At 38.2% G+C, this 13,886-nt stretch overlaps 1 protein-coding gene across 5 annotated transcripts in view; it reads right to left on the bottom strand.

Annotated features, from left to right (window-relative positions):
- The window catches only part of DCLK2 (doublecortin like kinase 2), a 153,364-nt gene that overhangs the window by 131,747 nt on the left and 7,731 nt on the right, over positions 1–13,886 (bottom strand). For all 5 annotated transcript variants that reach the window (XM_029940299.1, XM_029940293.1, XM_029940287.1 and 2 more), the window contains exon 2: positions 1,422–1,756. In XM_029940299.1, coding sequence (XP_029796159.1) covers positions 1,422–1,756 — 335 coding nt within the window. The remainder of the gene's footprint in view (positions 1–1,421; positions 1,757–13,886) is intronic.

Genomic DNA, 13,886 nt, shown 5'->3' on the forward strand with positions numbered 1-13,886 from the left:
TATAGTACAAATACAAACAATTTAACTTTATTGAAACTAGGAAAAAATACAATTCAGAAGCCACATGTTTCTTTTTGGAATGATAATCTGTGGCAAAACTCAGTATTCATTCACTCTTCAGATTTACTGAAGTTTTCTTCTTTATTTAAGTTTATTTTGAGAGAGAGACAGAGAATGCACAAGCAAGAGATGGGCAGAGAGAGAGGGAGAACGAATCCCAAGCAGGCTTTGCGCTGTCAGATCCTGATCTCACAAACCATGAGATCATGGCCTGAGCTGAAGAGTTGGATGCTTAACCAACTGAGCCACCTAGGCACCATCCCCAATTTTTCTTCTTTAGCCCATTAGATTTCCTGGTATATGGTCACCATGATTTGGCTTTCATTTTTCCTGTGTAATTTGTGTATATTTTTCAGAAATGCTGATTAATTACCTCCCTGGTGTTCTATGAAACTCACATAGACACTCCTATCAAAGTACTTTTTTGAAATGCATTTTCAAAGGTGGGAAGGAAAGGTGTTTTTCTAAAAATGTTAAATATCTTTAATGTGGACTTCTACAATTACCAAACCCATAATGACTCTACTAGTCAACAGATGTTCTTCTTAGAAAACATTCCACTTAATGTAGGAAGCCTCTTCAGCTTCTACTTTTCCCTCAGAAGTTTATATTTCCTGAATATCCCCAAAAAATGTTTAATCCAATTGAAAAATGGGCAGAAGACATGAACAGATATTTTTCCAAAGAAGATATACAAATGGCCAACAGACACATGAAAAGATGGTCAACATCACTCATCATCAGGGAAATGTGAATCAAAACCACGATGAGATACCACCTCATACCTCAGAGTGACTCAAATTAACAGCACAAGAAACAACAGGTTTTAATGAAGTTGCAGAGAAAGGGGAACCTCCCTGCACTACTGGTGGGAATGCAAACTGGTGAGGCCATTCTGGAAAACAGCATGGAGGTTCCTCAAAAAGTTAAAAATAGAACTACCGAAGATGCAGCAATCACACTACTGGGTATTTACCCAAAGAATACAAAAATGCTAATTCAAAGGGATACGTGCACCCTGTTGTTTAGAGCAGCATTAACAACAACAGACAAATATGCAAACAGCTTGTGTCTAACAATAAATGAAGAAATATGGTATGTATGTATATATATATACACACACACACACATATATATGCAACAAAATATTATTCTGCCATAAAAAAGAATGAAATCTTGCCATTTGCAATAACATGAAATAAGCCAATCAGAGGAAGAAAATACAATGTGATTCCATCTATGAGTGAAATCAGTCTTCTTGCAGACTCTGAATGTCTTATTGTCAAATCTATAACTACCATGACACAGGGAGACTTTAAAATAAGTAAGATGGAGAGCTGGGGAACTAGTAAACATCTTACCTGCTTTCCGTCCAGCGTGCAGAGCCTCTTGACCACTCCTGAATCTAGTTTAATGGCTTCGGTGATATCTGTCAAGACCTGTTCAAAGGAATGAGCAGTCTTCTTATTTAGAAGGATCCTCACGGCTTTTCTAGGCTTCACTCCACTTCGAATCACGGTCACCAATTTCGGTTTGATGAAATCTTTACTTTCCTTCACTTCACTTTTCACGGAGGAGGGAGCAGCCAAGGCTCGGGATGTCCCACCCTTGATGTTCACAGACCAGTTGGGATTAATATTTTTGGTGTAATCAACTTTACGAAATGGTTCATTTGATGCACACACATAACTCTCACCTAAAAAGCAAAAATCAGTTTTATTAGCATAATTACCTTCACCACAGAAGTATTGTATCTTAAGAACAAATGCTGGAGACCCATTAAGGGGTCTCTTAAACCTAACAGGTTTGCTGAAAGGGGATTCACATCCTTTTCCTTTGGCATTCTGGCACCCTTCCTTTCTATTTAAACATCTCAATTGGTTTTGAGAGAAAGAATAACACACATTACAAAGTGAAAAGCACAAGGCAAATGAAACAAGAGAGATTTGGGTTTTATTCTGATCAAATATATCACCCTGAATGACTCCTCTGCACTTTGGTTCTCAAGATCATTGTCTATAAATTCAAGTTGTTGAATCAGATGAATTGTAGAGTACTTTCTAATTGCAAAATCTATTAACCATTTTAATTTTTTAAATCTCATTCTGGAAGAAATAATATATTCGCACAAAGAAATAAAACTATTTTTCTCCTTCCAATTACAGATGTCAGTCCTAATTGAAGAATGACTACTCCATCGTCACATAGCTGCCTAAATTTATTTAGTCATAGGATCATTTACTCAATTAATGAAGTACTGCAAAAATGAAGGAAGAGTTTTGACAGCTCAAAGAAATATACTTCAGACATTTTTTTTCTTAAAGAATATGAATTTAGAATAATTAGTTCAAATAGACAGCCATTTCTATATTCTACTTAAATGGGAAAGGACATTAAGCATTTGAAAATGATTTATTCATTATTCGTGCAGCCTTATTCATGCCTCTTATTAAGCAAAATATAAAAACTATACTATTTGTTGATTACTTTACCAAGTCAATGTTCTTTAATTTTAAGTTCCAAAATTACAGGTTAAAAATAATTTTTATAATTATATGTTTAAAATCATAATTTTTCTTTCAGGAAACTCAGAAGCCACCCAATCCTTTTATTCTCACCTTTTTGACATACAAGGTAAGAGGATTACACGCTAAGATTTTCTGTAGGATACCTTCTTACTCAAAAAGAATCCAGTATTTTTTCACATTTTCAGTGTAACAGTTTCACTCTTATTATATGACACCAGTCTTAATATTCATGCTTAAAACAAAAATAATCAAAACAGTAAAAGGGAATTCCTAAGAAAAACCTATCAATATAAATATTTAACTATTATTAAAATGTTCTTACAATCCTGATTAATGGAGAACTTAAAGACTCCCAAAGGCACATGAACAATTCGGTAATAGATCAGGCATGTAAGAAGGGTCTAAAAAGAGGAGTAACATCTTGTATTTAACAGTATAATTAGGTCACAGTCCAATTAGGGAACCAGCCACAGGCTTTAATGCTGCCTTCACACCAGTAATCTAAAAACTAGCCCAACCATCCCCATTCAGTTAGAGAGTTTTCATCTTTCTATCTAAATCACTTTTCACAGCATAATCATCTGGGGAAAGGTTATGTAGTTTCAAATACACACATAAATTTAATAAAATAGAACTATATGTCAGATGCATGTATTTATGAGCAAAAATAAACACTTATGATTTTGCTTTAATTTTATACAGAAAGCAAGTCTCACATTAAAAAGCTCTATCTTTACCTACAAAAAAATTTAACTGTATGTTCTGATTCAAAATATTAAGACAAAGAAAAGAAAATTTCAGCAAGGGGCAGTGATTTTTTTTTTTTTTTAAGGTCAGAGAGAAGTCACCTGGGGAAAAGCCTTTCCCAGTATAAAGAGAAAAAACAATGGGAAAGAGAAGCAAAACAAGAGCAAATTTAGTATGTCAGATTTCCTTGATCAACCTAGTCCCTGCACAGTTGACATATCACCCAGGAAAGGTGCCTTTTAAATTCATCAGTATTTTGCCTCTTTATACAGGTTCAGGATGCCAGAATGAAAACAGATAGAGGAAGTCTGTCTTTTAATTTGCGTATGTGTGGTTACACATACATTTTAATTCCCTCCTTCTCTCCCTTGTTTCGCTTCATAATGTTTCTGTTAAAAACTTGTAGGGGCACCTGAGTGGCTCAGTCAGTTAAGTGTCTGACTTCGGCTCAGGTCATGATCTCATGGTTCGTGAGCTTGACCCCCACATCAGACTTGGCACTGACAGTGCAAAGCCTGCTTTTGATCTTCTGTCTCCCTCCCTGTGCCCCCTCATGCTCGAGCACGCTCTTGCGCACGCTCGCTCTCTCTCTCTCTCTCTCAAAAATAAACATTAAAAAAAAAACTTGTAGATCAGGTGCACCTGGGTGGCTAAGTTGGTTAAGCATCTGAGTCTTGATCTCAGTTCAGGTCTTGATCTTGGGGTTGTGAGTTCAGGCCCTGCATTGGGTGGACCCTATTTAAAAAACAAACAAAAACTTGTAGATCAATTCTATAATATATAAAGTTTTGAACCAGCAAATACCTGCTAGAAAGCGCCTCACTCCTTCCTTGTACACATGGCAGACAAATAACAGTCCAGAGAGTGCTCTTCTATTAGGCTTAGACTCTTTCTCATGCTATGCAAGGTGTACCTACTATGTGCCAGCTCACATGCTAAATGCTGACCTAGTAAGATACCCACTTTGGCATCCTTGGCATGCAACCTTTCAGAACCAAGGTTTAAGACATGGTTTTGAAGTCACACCTGTGTTTCTGTATACTGGGCACATAAAGCCCTATAGTACAGATGTCATACTTTGATGACAGCCACCAAAATACCTTACTATGTCCCCACCCTGATCAAACAATCTCCTGATTGTAATTTTGTCACTTCCAAGGTTACTGTGTAACCCACAAAATACTAGACATCTTCCTCTCAACTCAATGAATGACTGCTACTTCTTTAGCAATTACAGCTTTTTCTTCAATTTACTCTGTGCTCCCTATGAAGATTTAATGAGATACTCATAGAATTGTCCTTCCTTCTAACAGCACCCAATACAGAGCAAGTCCCTGCTTCCCCAGATCCTCCCTGAAATTATTCAGTCAAAGCCCAAATTCTATGTAGGTCTAACATCTTCTTGCTGAGATGCCCCATGGTATCTTACAATGTCCATCCTCCTTACTGCAATGAGTAATAAGCTCAACTTGTTCAACTCTAGCTATGTTCTTAGTGGTCTCTGGTGGTTCTCTCAGAGAAATGAGATACTCTCTATCTCTCTCTCTATTTCTTTCTCTCCCTCCTTCTGATAATAGTTCTTTGACCATAAGAGCTTGAGGGGAAACCATTTTGCAAAGTATAATCTCATGAATACTACATAAAAAGAAAATTTGCTTTATGTATAGAAAGAAGATGAATAGAAGCATAAGGTGGTTTACAAAACTTAACTGTTTTCATGCACAAAGAGAAAATCTTTGAATAGCCTTTGAGACTCTACAGTAGCATGGCTATGGCTTCTTACCACTGACATTTGTTCAAAGTCACTATTTCATAGTAGGTTGATAAATTGTCTACAGTTGTGTAATACAACCTAGGTATTAACCATTAACTTTCATCCTTACTCAACCCAAGGTACAACCTCCTTTTTAAGAGGCAAGAGGATAGAAGCCCCTGGGTGTTAGCTGGTAAAGCATCTGACTCTTCATTTCGGCTCAAGGTATGATCCCAAGGCTGGGGGGTTAAGCCCAAAGTGGGGCTGCATACTGAGCATGGAACCTTCTTGGAATTCTTTTGCTGTCCTCTCTCCTCCTCTACCCCTCTCCACCCCTCTCGCTCTCTAAAAATAATATAAATCTTAAAAAAAAAAGAGGCAAAGGATATTGAACTCTCCAATTTCTTGTCTCTGACAACTTTCATTGCCACAAACGTATTTCAGACTGACAATTTTTCCCACCTTCTCTTCCTTTTCTGTAATAGGACAGCCACCTCATATTTGATGTTGAGTCCCTCTCCACCAGGATTTAGATCTTTCTGTGTCCTCATGCTACAGTTTCAGGAACATTTTTCTTCTCTTCTCCATTTAACCAGGCAGCCCTCTCTCCAGAATTAGATACAAATACCTCCCACCTTAAACACACACAAATCCTCCCTCTCTTCATTCCTCATCCCACTCTACCTAATGTGCTTTTGGCTTCCATTCACTCCTGAGTTAAAAAGCACTCCTCAAATGTTTTTCCCCCACTTCCTCACCCACCGTTTGCTCTTAAACCATTGTGGCATCACTTCTGCTCCCTGAATTCCCCTGGCTGGAACACCCTGATCCCCAACAAGGTCTTCGCCAAATGCAAAGTACATCTTCCAAATTCAGTCAGTATCTTCTGAAGGCACTGGACACTAGTCATGGTTTCTCCTGGAAATCCTTTTTTCCTTAGCTTCCACGATCTGGTTTCCTTTGGTTTATACCTCTTACTTCTTTGGTTACTCCTTCTCGGTCTGCTTTTCAGGATCATCTTCTCCCACGCATCTGCTTCATCCTCCTTAGACTCTGAGGGCACTTGCATTCACCCCCACAGCTTCAAACACCATCTGTATCCTGAGGACATCTCCAGCCTAATCCTACTAGATAATCTACGGATATCTCACGTGCTACTGTCTAAAACTAACTTCACTCCCCATTACGGCCACTCTGACCACAAACTCTCTTCTTGAATTCCCCAACTTAGTGAATAAAATCACCATATATATGGTCACCTACCCCAAAATCAAGACTCCTGCCTCTCTTTTCCCTTTTCCACATTCAACAGAATTGGCAAAACTGTTGACCTTGGTCTAAGCATCTCTGGACTCTATCCTCTTTGACACTGGAATCTATCCTCTTTGACACTGCCATCTCTCATTTCTCCTTGGATTAGAATAGTTCCCTATGGGGCCCCACTCCATCTTCCACATAGCTGTCACAGCAAAATTTTTTTTAATGTAGATCTGATGTCTTCTGCTTGCTTCACTGCCTTTAGAACAAAGACCAAACTCCTTAGCACATCACACACTTCCACCCTCATCTCCCACCACTTTCCCACAGGTTCCTAAGTTAGTGCCATACCAGGATATTTGCAACTTCCTTCCAAACCCATCATACCCTCTTATTTTCTTTGCTTCTTATATGTCTGAAATAACCTTCCTCCTTCTCCCATCTTGCCTCTTTTTAACTGGATAGTCAAGATTAGTTCCGCTTGGCAAAGAGGAAAAGTAATAGGAACTTTCATATATTGCTGGAAAGATTTTAAATTGGTTCAATCAATCACCTAGGAAAAACATTACAACATATCTAAGTTTACAACATACACATCATATGATCCAGAAATCCACCCCAAGAAAATATCCTGGGAAACCTCATGCACATGGTACTAGCATGTATATGTGGAAGTACTGCTAAACTGCCACAGATGAAAAAATCAATCTGCATGTCCAACAGAATAGATATGCAGATTGTGGTATGATCATGTTTACCAATACACAGTAATGAAAAAGAAAAAACAAGAGCCATATTAATAACCTGGATGAATTTTACAAACAATGGTGGGGAAAGGTGACAAGAGAATATATGTAGTAGGATTCAATTTCCTTAGAGTCCAAAACAGATAAAACTAACCTGTATCAATTAGGGATACCCTCATTAGTGGCAGAAATATAGATAAAAGCAGGAGTCAGGCTACTGTTACCTTGGGAAGAATTTTAAATAGAAAGGGACAGAGGGAGGGCTTCTCAGATTCTGGCAATATTGTTTGACATGCCTGGTAGTCACAAAGGTGTTCACGTCATAACAACTCACTGGGCTGTATATGTATATGATTTTTGTAATTTCAAAATCAAATTTAGAATTTACATTCTTATATCGTGAGCTTAGAATGCATCAATTTCTCATAATCATCTATTCTTTCTCTCTTCCGAGGGTTCTTAGTAGAAATTTTTTTAAATCAGGTGACTTTGCTGTATAAGTACAGATGCTCAGACCTCACCATCGTTCAACTCAATCACTAGAATCACCGGAAGGTAGGACCAGAACATGTATGTAGGTAAGGGTTTTTAATTTCACAAGCGACTCTGGAAACAACCTTTCATTACAAACCATTGCCTAGATTGGAAGCTCTTAAAAAAAAAAAACTCTTTTTCATACTGCCCACATCTAGCACAGTACCTGGTATATAACAGACACTGAAAATATTTTTGTCAAAGTAAAGATGAAAATGCAAACTTACATATCTCATGGTTTGGATTTGCATTAGTTCTAGGTAAAACATTTGCACAGTGTAGCTGTTTACGCAGAATGACCCTAGGAGGTTGAGAGTCAGGTTCCTGAAAGTTACTGTGCGTGACTGGAGACATTCATAGGTCCTGCCAGTCCACTGAAAGGCAACCTAAGGCATATATAAAAAAAAGCAGGATATGAAGGCTGCCTACTACCTACCAACATTCATAATTCATTTCAGACCATCAAAGCATCAAGAGTCCAGGGCACGCACTTATTTATTTTTAAAAATCCAAGTAATATTGGGGCACCTGGGTGGCTCAGTCGGTTAAGCCTCCGACTTCAGCTCAGGTCAGATCTCACGTTCGTGGGTTTGAGCCCCGTGGGCTCTGTGCTAACAGCTAGCTCAGAGCCTGGAGCCTGCTTCTAGTTCTGTGTCTCCTTCTCTCTCTGTCCCTCCCCCTCTCATGCTCTGTCTCTCTCTGTATCAAAAATAAATAAAACATTAAAAAAAATCCAAGTAATATTAACATTATTAGTGTTATACTAATTTCAAGTATATAGAACACTTTTTTAGTCTAATAAATGTAAGGTGTCTTTCAATCAATGGACTATGCATGTGTGTGTATATATTTATGGGTGTGTGCATACATGAATGTTTTTAATAGCTAAATCACAGTAATCTCTCAACATTTAAATATCAAATTACTGTTAGAAATCACAGATAGTTACATGCAAACTTACACAGTTGGAAATTCAACAACACTATGTTTTGCCTACTTTTATATCACTTCTATAAAAGTCTCTCATCCACTTCTGTTAAAATATTTACATTAACTGCCTAACACTACTAATTAGTCTATAATTATAAACTATTTTGACATTCATGGCAGAAAATCAATTCTACAAAATTTGGACACTGAGGGTATACATACCTTGGAATGTAAGCAAGCACTGAACTTTATGATACAAGTCTAGAGTGCAAGGACTCTTCAAGCTTAGAGAAAAACTCAGCTCCCCCTACACATATTTAAATATGGTAACATAAAAATAGACAAAAGGAAAAGAAAGCTTAGCTGACTGACACTTTAGGTGTAATATCAGCAATAATCATAGGAACCTTAATTCTTTCCTAACTTCCAAAACTGAGAGAAAAAAAATGCTCCAAAGGCATATAACCAGGGAAGATAAATCTGGGTATACTGTATCTACAAAATGGTTGGATGTCCTTCATCAAGTGCAGCATTTGTGAGACTGTCCTGAGTGGATTAAAAATGTGTCTATCTCCATCTAAAGCACATCAGACATGAGTTTCCATGCCCATCTGGTTAAGAAAAATACAGCATGAGGAAAAGTAAGACGGATTTATTATTCTATTGTGGCAAACAACTTAGGGTGTTTTACCCTAACTGTACCCAGAACTCCTGGGGACCAGCGAGTTACACAAAGTGCACTGCTCTCGCCTGGACGACTGTCCCACTCTGCACTCCTTTGCTGTGTCCTGGACCATTGCTGTTGCATTCACAAAACAAATATAATGGCATTTCCTGCAGGGCAGGTTTGAGGACACAAAATGAGATCTTTCATCTTTAAGACCCATGCTATTTCAACACATCTGAAGGCAACTGGTTGAACCAAGCCATGCCCTCAAGTCACATCTGGTGGTACAGTCTGTGATACATCCCATCGAGAAAGGGGTTCAAAAGCTACTTTGAATGTCTGCATATCTATGAAGAAGTATGACCAGAAATCCATGTTTCAGCATTGAAATTTTGGAGAAGTTTAACTGAAGACCAAAAAAATTAGGCAGAGGTAGAAAAAAGAAAAAAAAAAGCCTACTCACTAACCAAAAAGCTTTAATGCTTTTTTCTAGTCTCTCGGTAGGACAGAACCTATAGATCATTATCCATTATCGTTTTGCTCCTTACACCTGGGACAAGCATGTTCCACAATACAAGAGTTCACTCTGACAAGACATGAGACTCTTAAATATGGAGAACGAACAGAGGGTTATAGGAGGGGTTGTAGGGAAGGGGAGGGGCTCAATTGGTAAGGGGCATTAAGGAATCTACTCCTGAAATCATTGTTGCACTATATGCTGACTAACTTGGATGTAAATTTTAAAAAATAAATTTAATTTAGAAAAAAAAGAGTTCACTATGACAGTTTTAATTGTGTTTATTTTGATGCTAAAATTTTAAATGCTTTTATTATCCTGTGCTAGAACATGTGAACAACTGCTTCTAAATAAAGTACAGTCAAGGCCACACTCTGTCCACAGTTTTAAGTTCTTGGACACCAAGTGGTATAACTATGCTGGAAGTTCATAAGGAAAAAGAGGAGTGGACTTAATCTATGTAAAAGATGTGTTTGCACCACGTTAAAGCCAGAGGACATTACTGTACTCTGCAGGAATGGAGTCTTGCTAACAGTGCAAAACTGACTCATTACATGGCATGCTGAAATTCCGCACACTGAACTCAGCATTCAGTACTATGGTCACATTTGGGAATATTTTAGCTTGAGCAAATAGTATCTGTAGCTTTATATTACTACTTTACATTTTTATTATGAGTTTTGTTGGTACTTATATTATCAAATTATTTAGGTTGTACTGGTGTATAAGACCTATAGTATAAATATACCTATATTTTTTATGTATTTAAATGACAATGTAATTAAAGTAATTAAGGCAATACTGAACTTCTACAAGTTAGCTGTTACATTTTCACGTTGTTTTTCGTTTTTAAGTGGTCCAAATATTACAAAAGTTTGAGAAACACTATGATGTTTTTTCTTTTTTTAAGTTTATTTTGTGAGAGAGAATAGGGGGAAGGGCAGAGAAAGAGGAAGAGAGAGAGAATCCCAAGCAGACTCCATGCTATCAGCCCGATGCGGGGTTTGATGCCCAAAATCAAGAGTCAGATGCCTGGGATGCCTGGGTGGCTCACCCAAAGTCATGACTGGGTGGCAAAGTCATGACTTTGGGTTAGGTTATGATCTTGCCGTTTTTGAGTTTGAGCCTTTCACTGGGCTCTGTGCTGACAGTTCGAAGCCTAGAGCCTGCTTCAGATTCTGTGTCTCCCTCTCTCTCTACTCCTGCCCTGCTCATGCTCATGTGCTCACTCTCTTCTCTCCTCTTTTCTCTTCTCTTCTCTCTCACTCTCTCTCAAAAATAAAGAAATATTTAAATACTTAAAAAAAAAAAACCCTCAGATGCTTAACCCACTGAGCCACCCAGGTGTCCTGAGAAATACAATCTTAAAGATACTCAGAAAGATAGGAAATGTCAAACCAAAATGAGCCCTGCTAATACTTCTAAAGCAACTGGGGCATAAAGGGGTCAGTCCTTCAACAGGCTTACCATCAGACCAAAGATAAAACTTTCCTTGACAGAGTTTCCCCAACTTCTGGAGACCTTTGCTTAACACCTTCCTCCTTCATCCCTTAAATCTCACTGTGAGTCTAAGAGGAAGACTTGGCCCCAGTTTTAAGAAAGTGATTGATAATGAGGATGCCTCAAAAAGATACAATGCAAGTGATGAAAGATTCAGAAGTCAGATGCTTGCCCCAAAATAGATGATGCACACAGGACAGAAAGGAAAGTGAAACGATAGAGGAAAGTACGACCACTGTCTCAAGACATCTGAAGAACCGCCATGTAAAAGTAGAATAAGTCATATGTAGCTCCAAAGGGTGCCTCTAGAACACAACAGGCAAGTTATAAGGGCAAAAAATTTCGTTTAAGATGTTGAGGACCACTACCATCTATCAAAAAGCCACTGAATGCCAGGACTCTGCTCAGTGTTTCATATACATCCTAGGAACCCTCCAGCTAGTCACCTTGACCACTAAAGTAATAACACAGGAGTTCACATTCAGGATATTTCTCAAGTTCTTTCCCTCACAGATGTTTGATGAACATGAATATAAACAGTAAAATTCCATAACTCCTTTTTCTTTCCTGGATTCTCTGCCAATGAGGCAAAATACTATTAACTAAAAAGACCAATATAATGGACAAAGGTATTGGGAAGAGAGCACTGATCATTACCTTTAAGAAATAATTATATTGCTATTATTCAAAACGTAAAGCAATTTTTATTTGAGAGAGAGAATGAGCCTAGAGGAGAGGGGCAGAGACAGAGAGAATCTTAAGCAGGCTTCGTGCTCAGCTCAGAGCCTGACATGGGGCTCACTCTCACAACTGCAGTATCATGACCAGGACCCAAATCCAGAGACAGATGCTTAACTGACCAAGCCACCCAGGTGCCGCAAAACTTAACGTAATCTTAAATTTGTAAAATATATACAGTGAAGGAAGAAATATATCAGTAAAGATATGTTAGAACTTTTATTGAGAGTATAATTTAATCAACATATAAACAGCAGGTCATAACTGTAGATTATTTTAGTCACTTTGAGATGTTTGCAAAGGTTATAGTGTAATCAAAATTACTTAAGTTAATCTCACAAGTCAATATTTTCCTATTCCTTCAGTCTATAAAGTAGAGCTTCTAACAAATTGTGGTATGCCTAGTCTACGGCTTTATCTACCTCTACATATCTAGCCAACTGTCCAGCTGGTGGTGGTAACTAAGAAAAGTTCTCAAAAACACCTATATCCACCTATTCCCACCTATTAAAAGCTCTTATATATAGCACAAATGTTAAATAAATCATCAAATATCATGTGCCCAAAGGTATTTGTTGCATGGGATAAAGAAATGAATAAACCAGCTGTGGTCCCAGTCCTCAATATGTTTTTAATTTTCCCTTTCCTGGGAATGTTTATGGAGAAGAGCCTCCTGCAGGTTATTAAGGGTTCTAAGAACGCCATCCAAACTGACCAACACTTTTGGGGTTTTTTTTTTTTTTAACACTTTTGTTTTTTAAGACTTTATTTTTAAGTAATCTCTACACTCAACATTAGACTCAAACTCACAACCTGAAGACAAGGCTCTAACAACTGAGCCAGCCAGGTGCCCCTAACCCTGGCCAACTTTTATAGAGGGACATAGAGCCAGAGAGAGCCAAGATCATTTCTCTTTCCCACTCTCTGACGGGTTTCCCAAGATCACTGAACTTTAAAGAGGAAAGGGCCTTAGCAATTACCTAGCACGTCTTTCATTTTACTGTGGTCAAGCAAAGCAACTATGCAGAACTGTGCGCAAATCTTACTTTGCAGGTATGTAGGATAATGCATTTTTCAGGACTCACACTTGAAACATCCTAAACTGCCTTTACACCTACACTGCCTAACGAACTACTGCAATCTTCATTTTCTAAACATAAGTGATTAACAGGTTTGGCTCTAACAGGGAGGGAGCTCTAGACTGCACATCTACTGCAAACTGTGTACACTTGGGGGGTGGAAAAGACCTCATCTCCTCACAGGTGGTAGAAAACAGCAGGTCAGAACAGAGATCAAAAGCTAAGCACAAAGGCCTCGAGCTCCAGCCCCACCTCTTATTAAAGGTGTGAGAAAATTTCTTTATCCTGAGCCTCAGCTTCCCCATCTGTAAAATGGAAAGATAACATAGCCATATTTCACAACAAGTTAATTTCAAAAGTTAAATGAGATGAAACACGTAAAGGACTTCACACAATGGCTGCAAATAAAACATCTCACATGCCCATCAACTGATAAATGGATAAAGATAAATACATATCAGGGCACCTGGGTGGCTCAGTCAGTGAAGCATTCTACTTGGGCTCAGGTCACGATCTCAGTCTGTGAGTTCGAGCCCCATCTCAGGCTCTTTGCTGACACCTCAGAGCCTAGATACAACCTGCTTCAGATTCTGTGTCTCCCTCTCTCTCTGCCCCTCCTCTGTTCATACTCTGTCACTCTCTCAAAAGTAAATAAGCCTTAAAAATTTTTTAAAAAGACATCTACATATCTTTATATGTAGATATATACATACACAATGGAATATTATTTGGTCATAAAAAAGAATGAGACCGGACACCTGGAGTGCTCAACCAGTTGAGTGTCTGACTTTAGCTCAGGTCATGATCTCATAGTTCATGAGTTTGAGCCC

The sequence above is a fragment of the Suricata suricatta genome, chromosome 1 (genome assembly GCF_006229205.1).
Source record: "Suricata suricatta isolate VVHF042 chromosome 1, meerkat_22Aug2017_6uvM2_HiC, whole genome shotgun sequence".
Lineage (NCBI taxonomy): Eukaryota > Metazoa > Chordata > Mammalia > Carnivora > Herpestidae > Suricata > Suricata suricatta.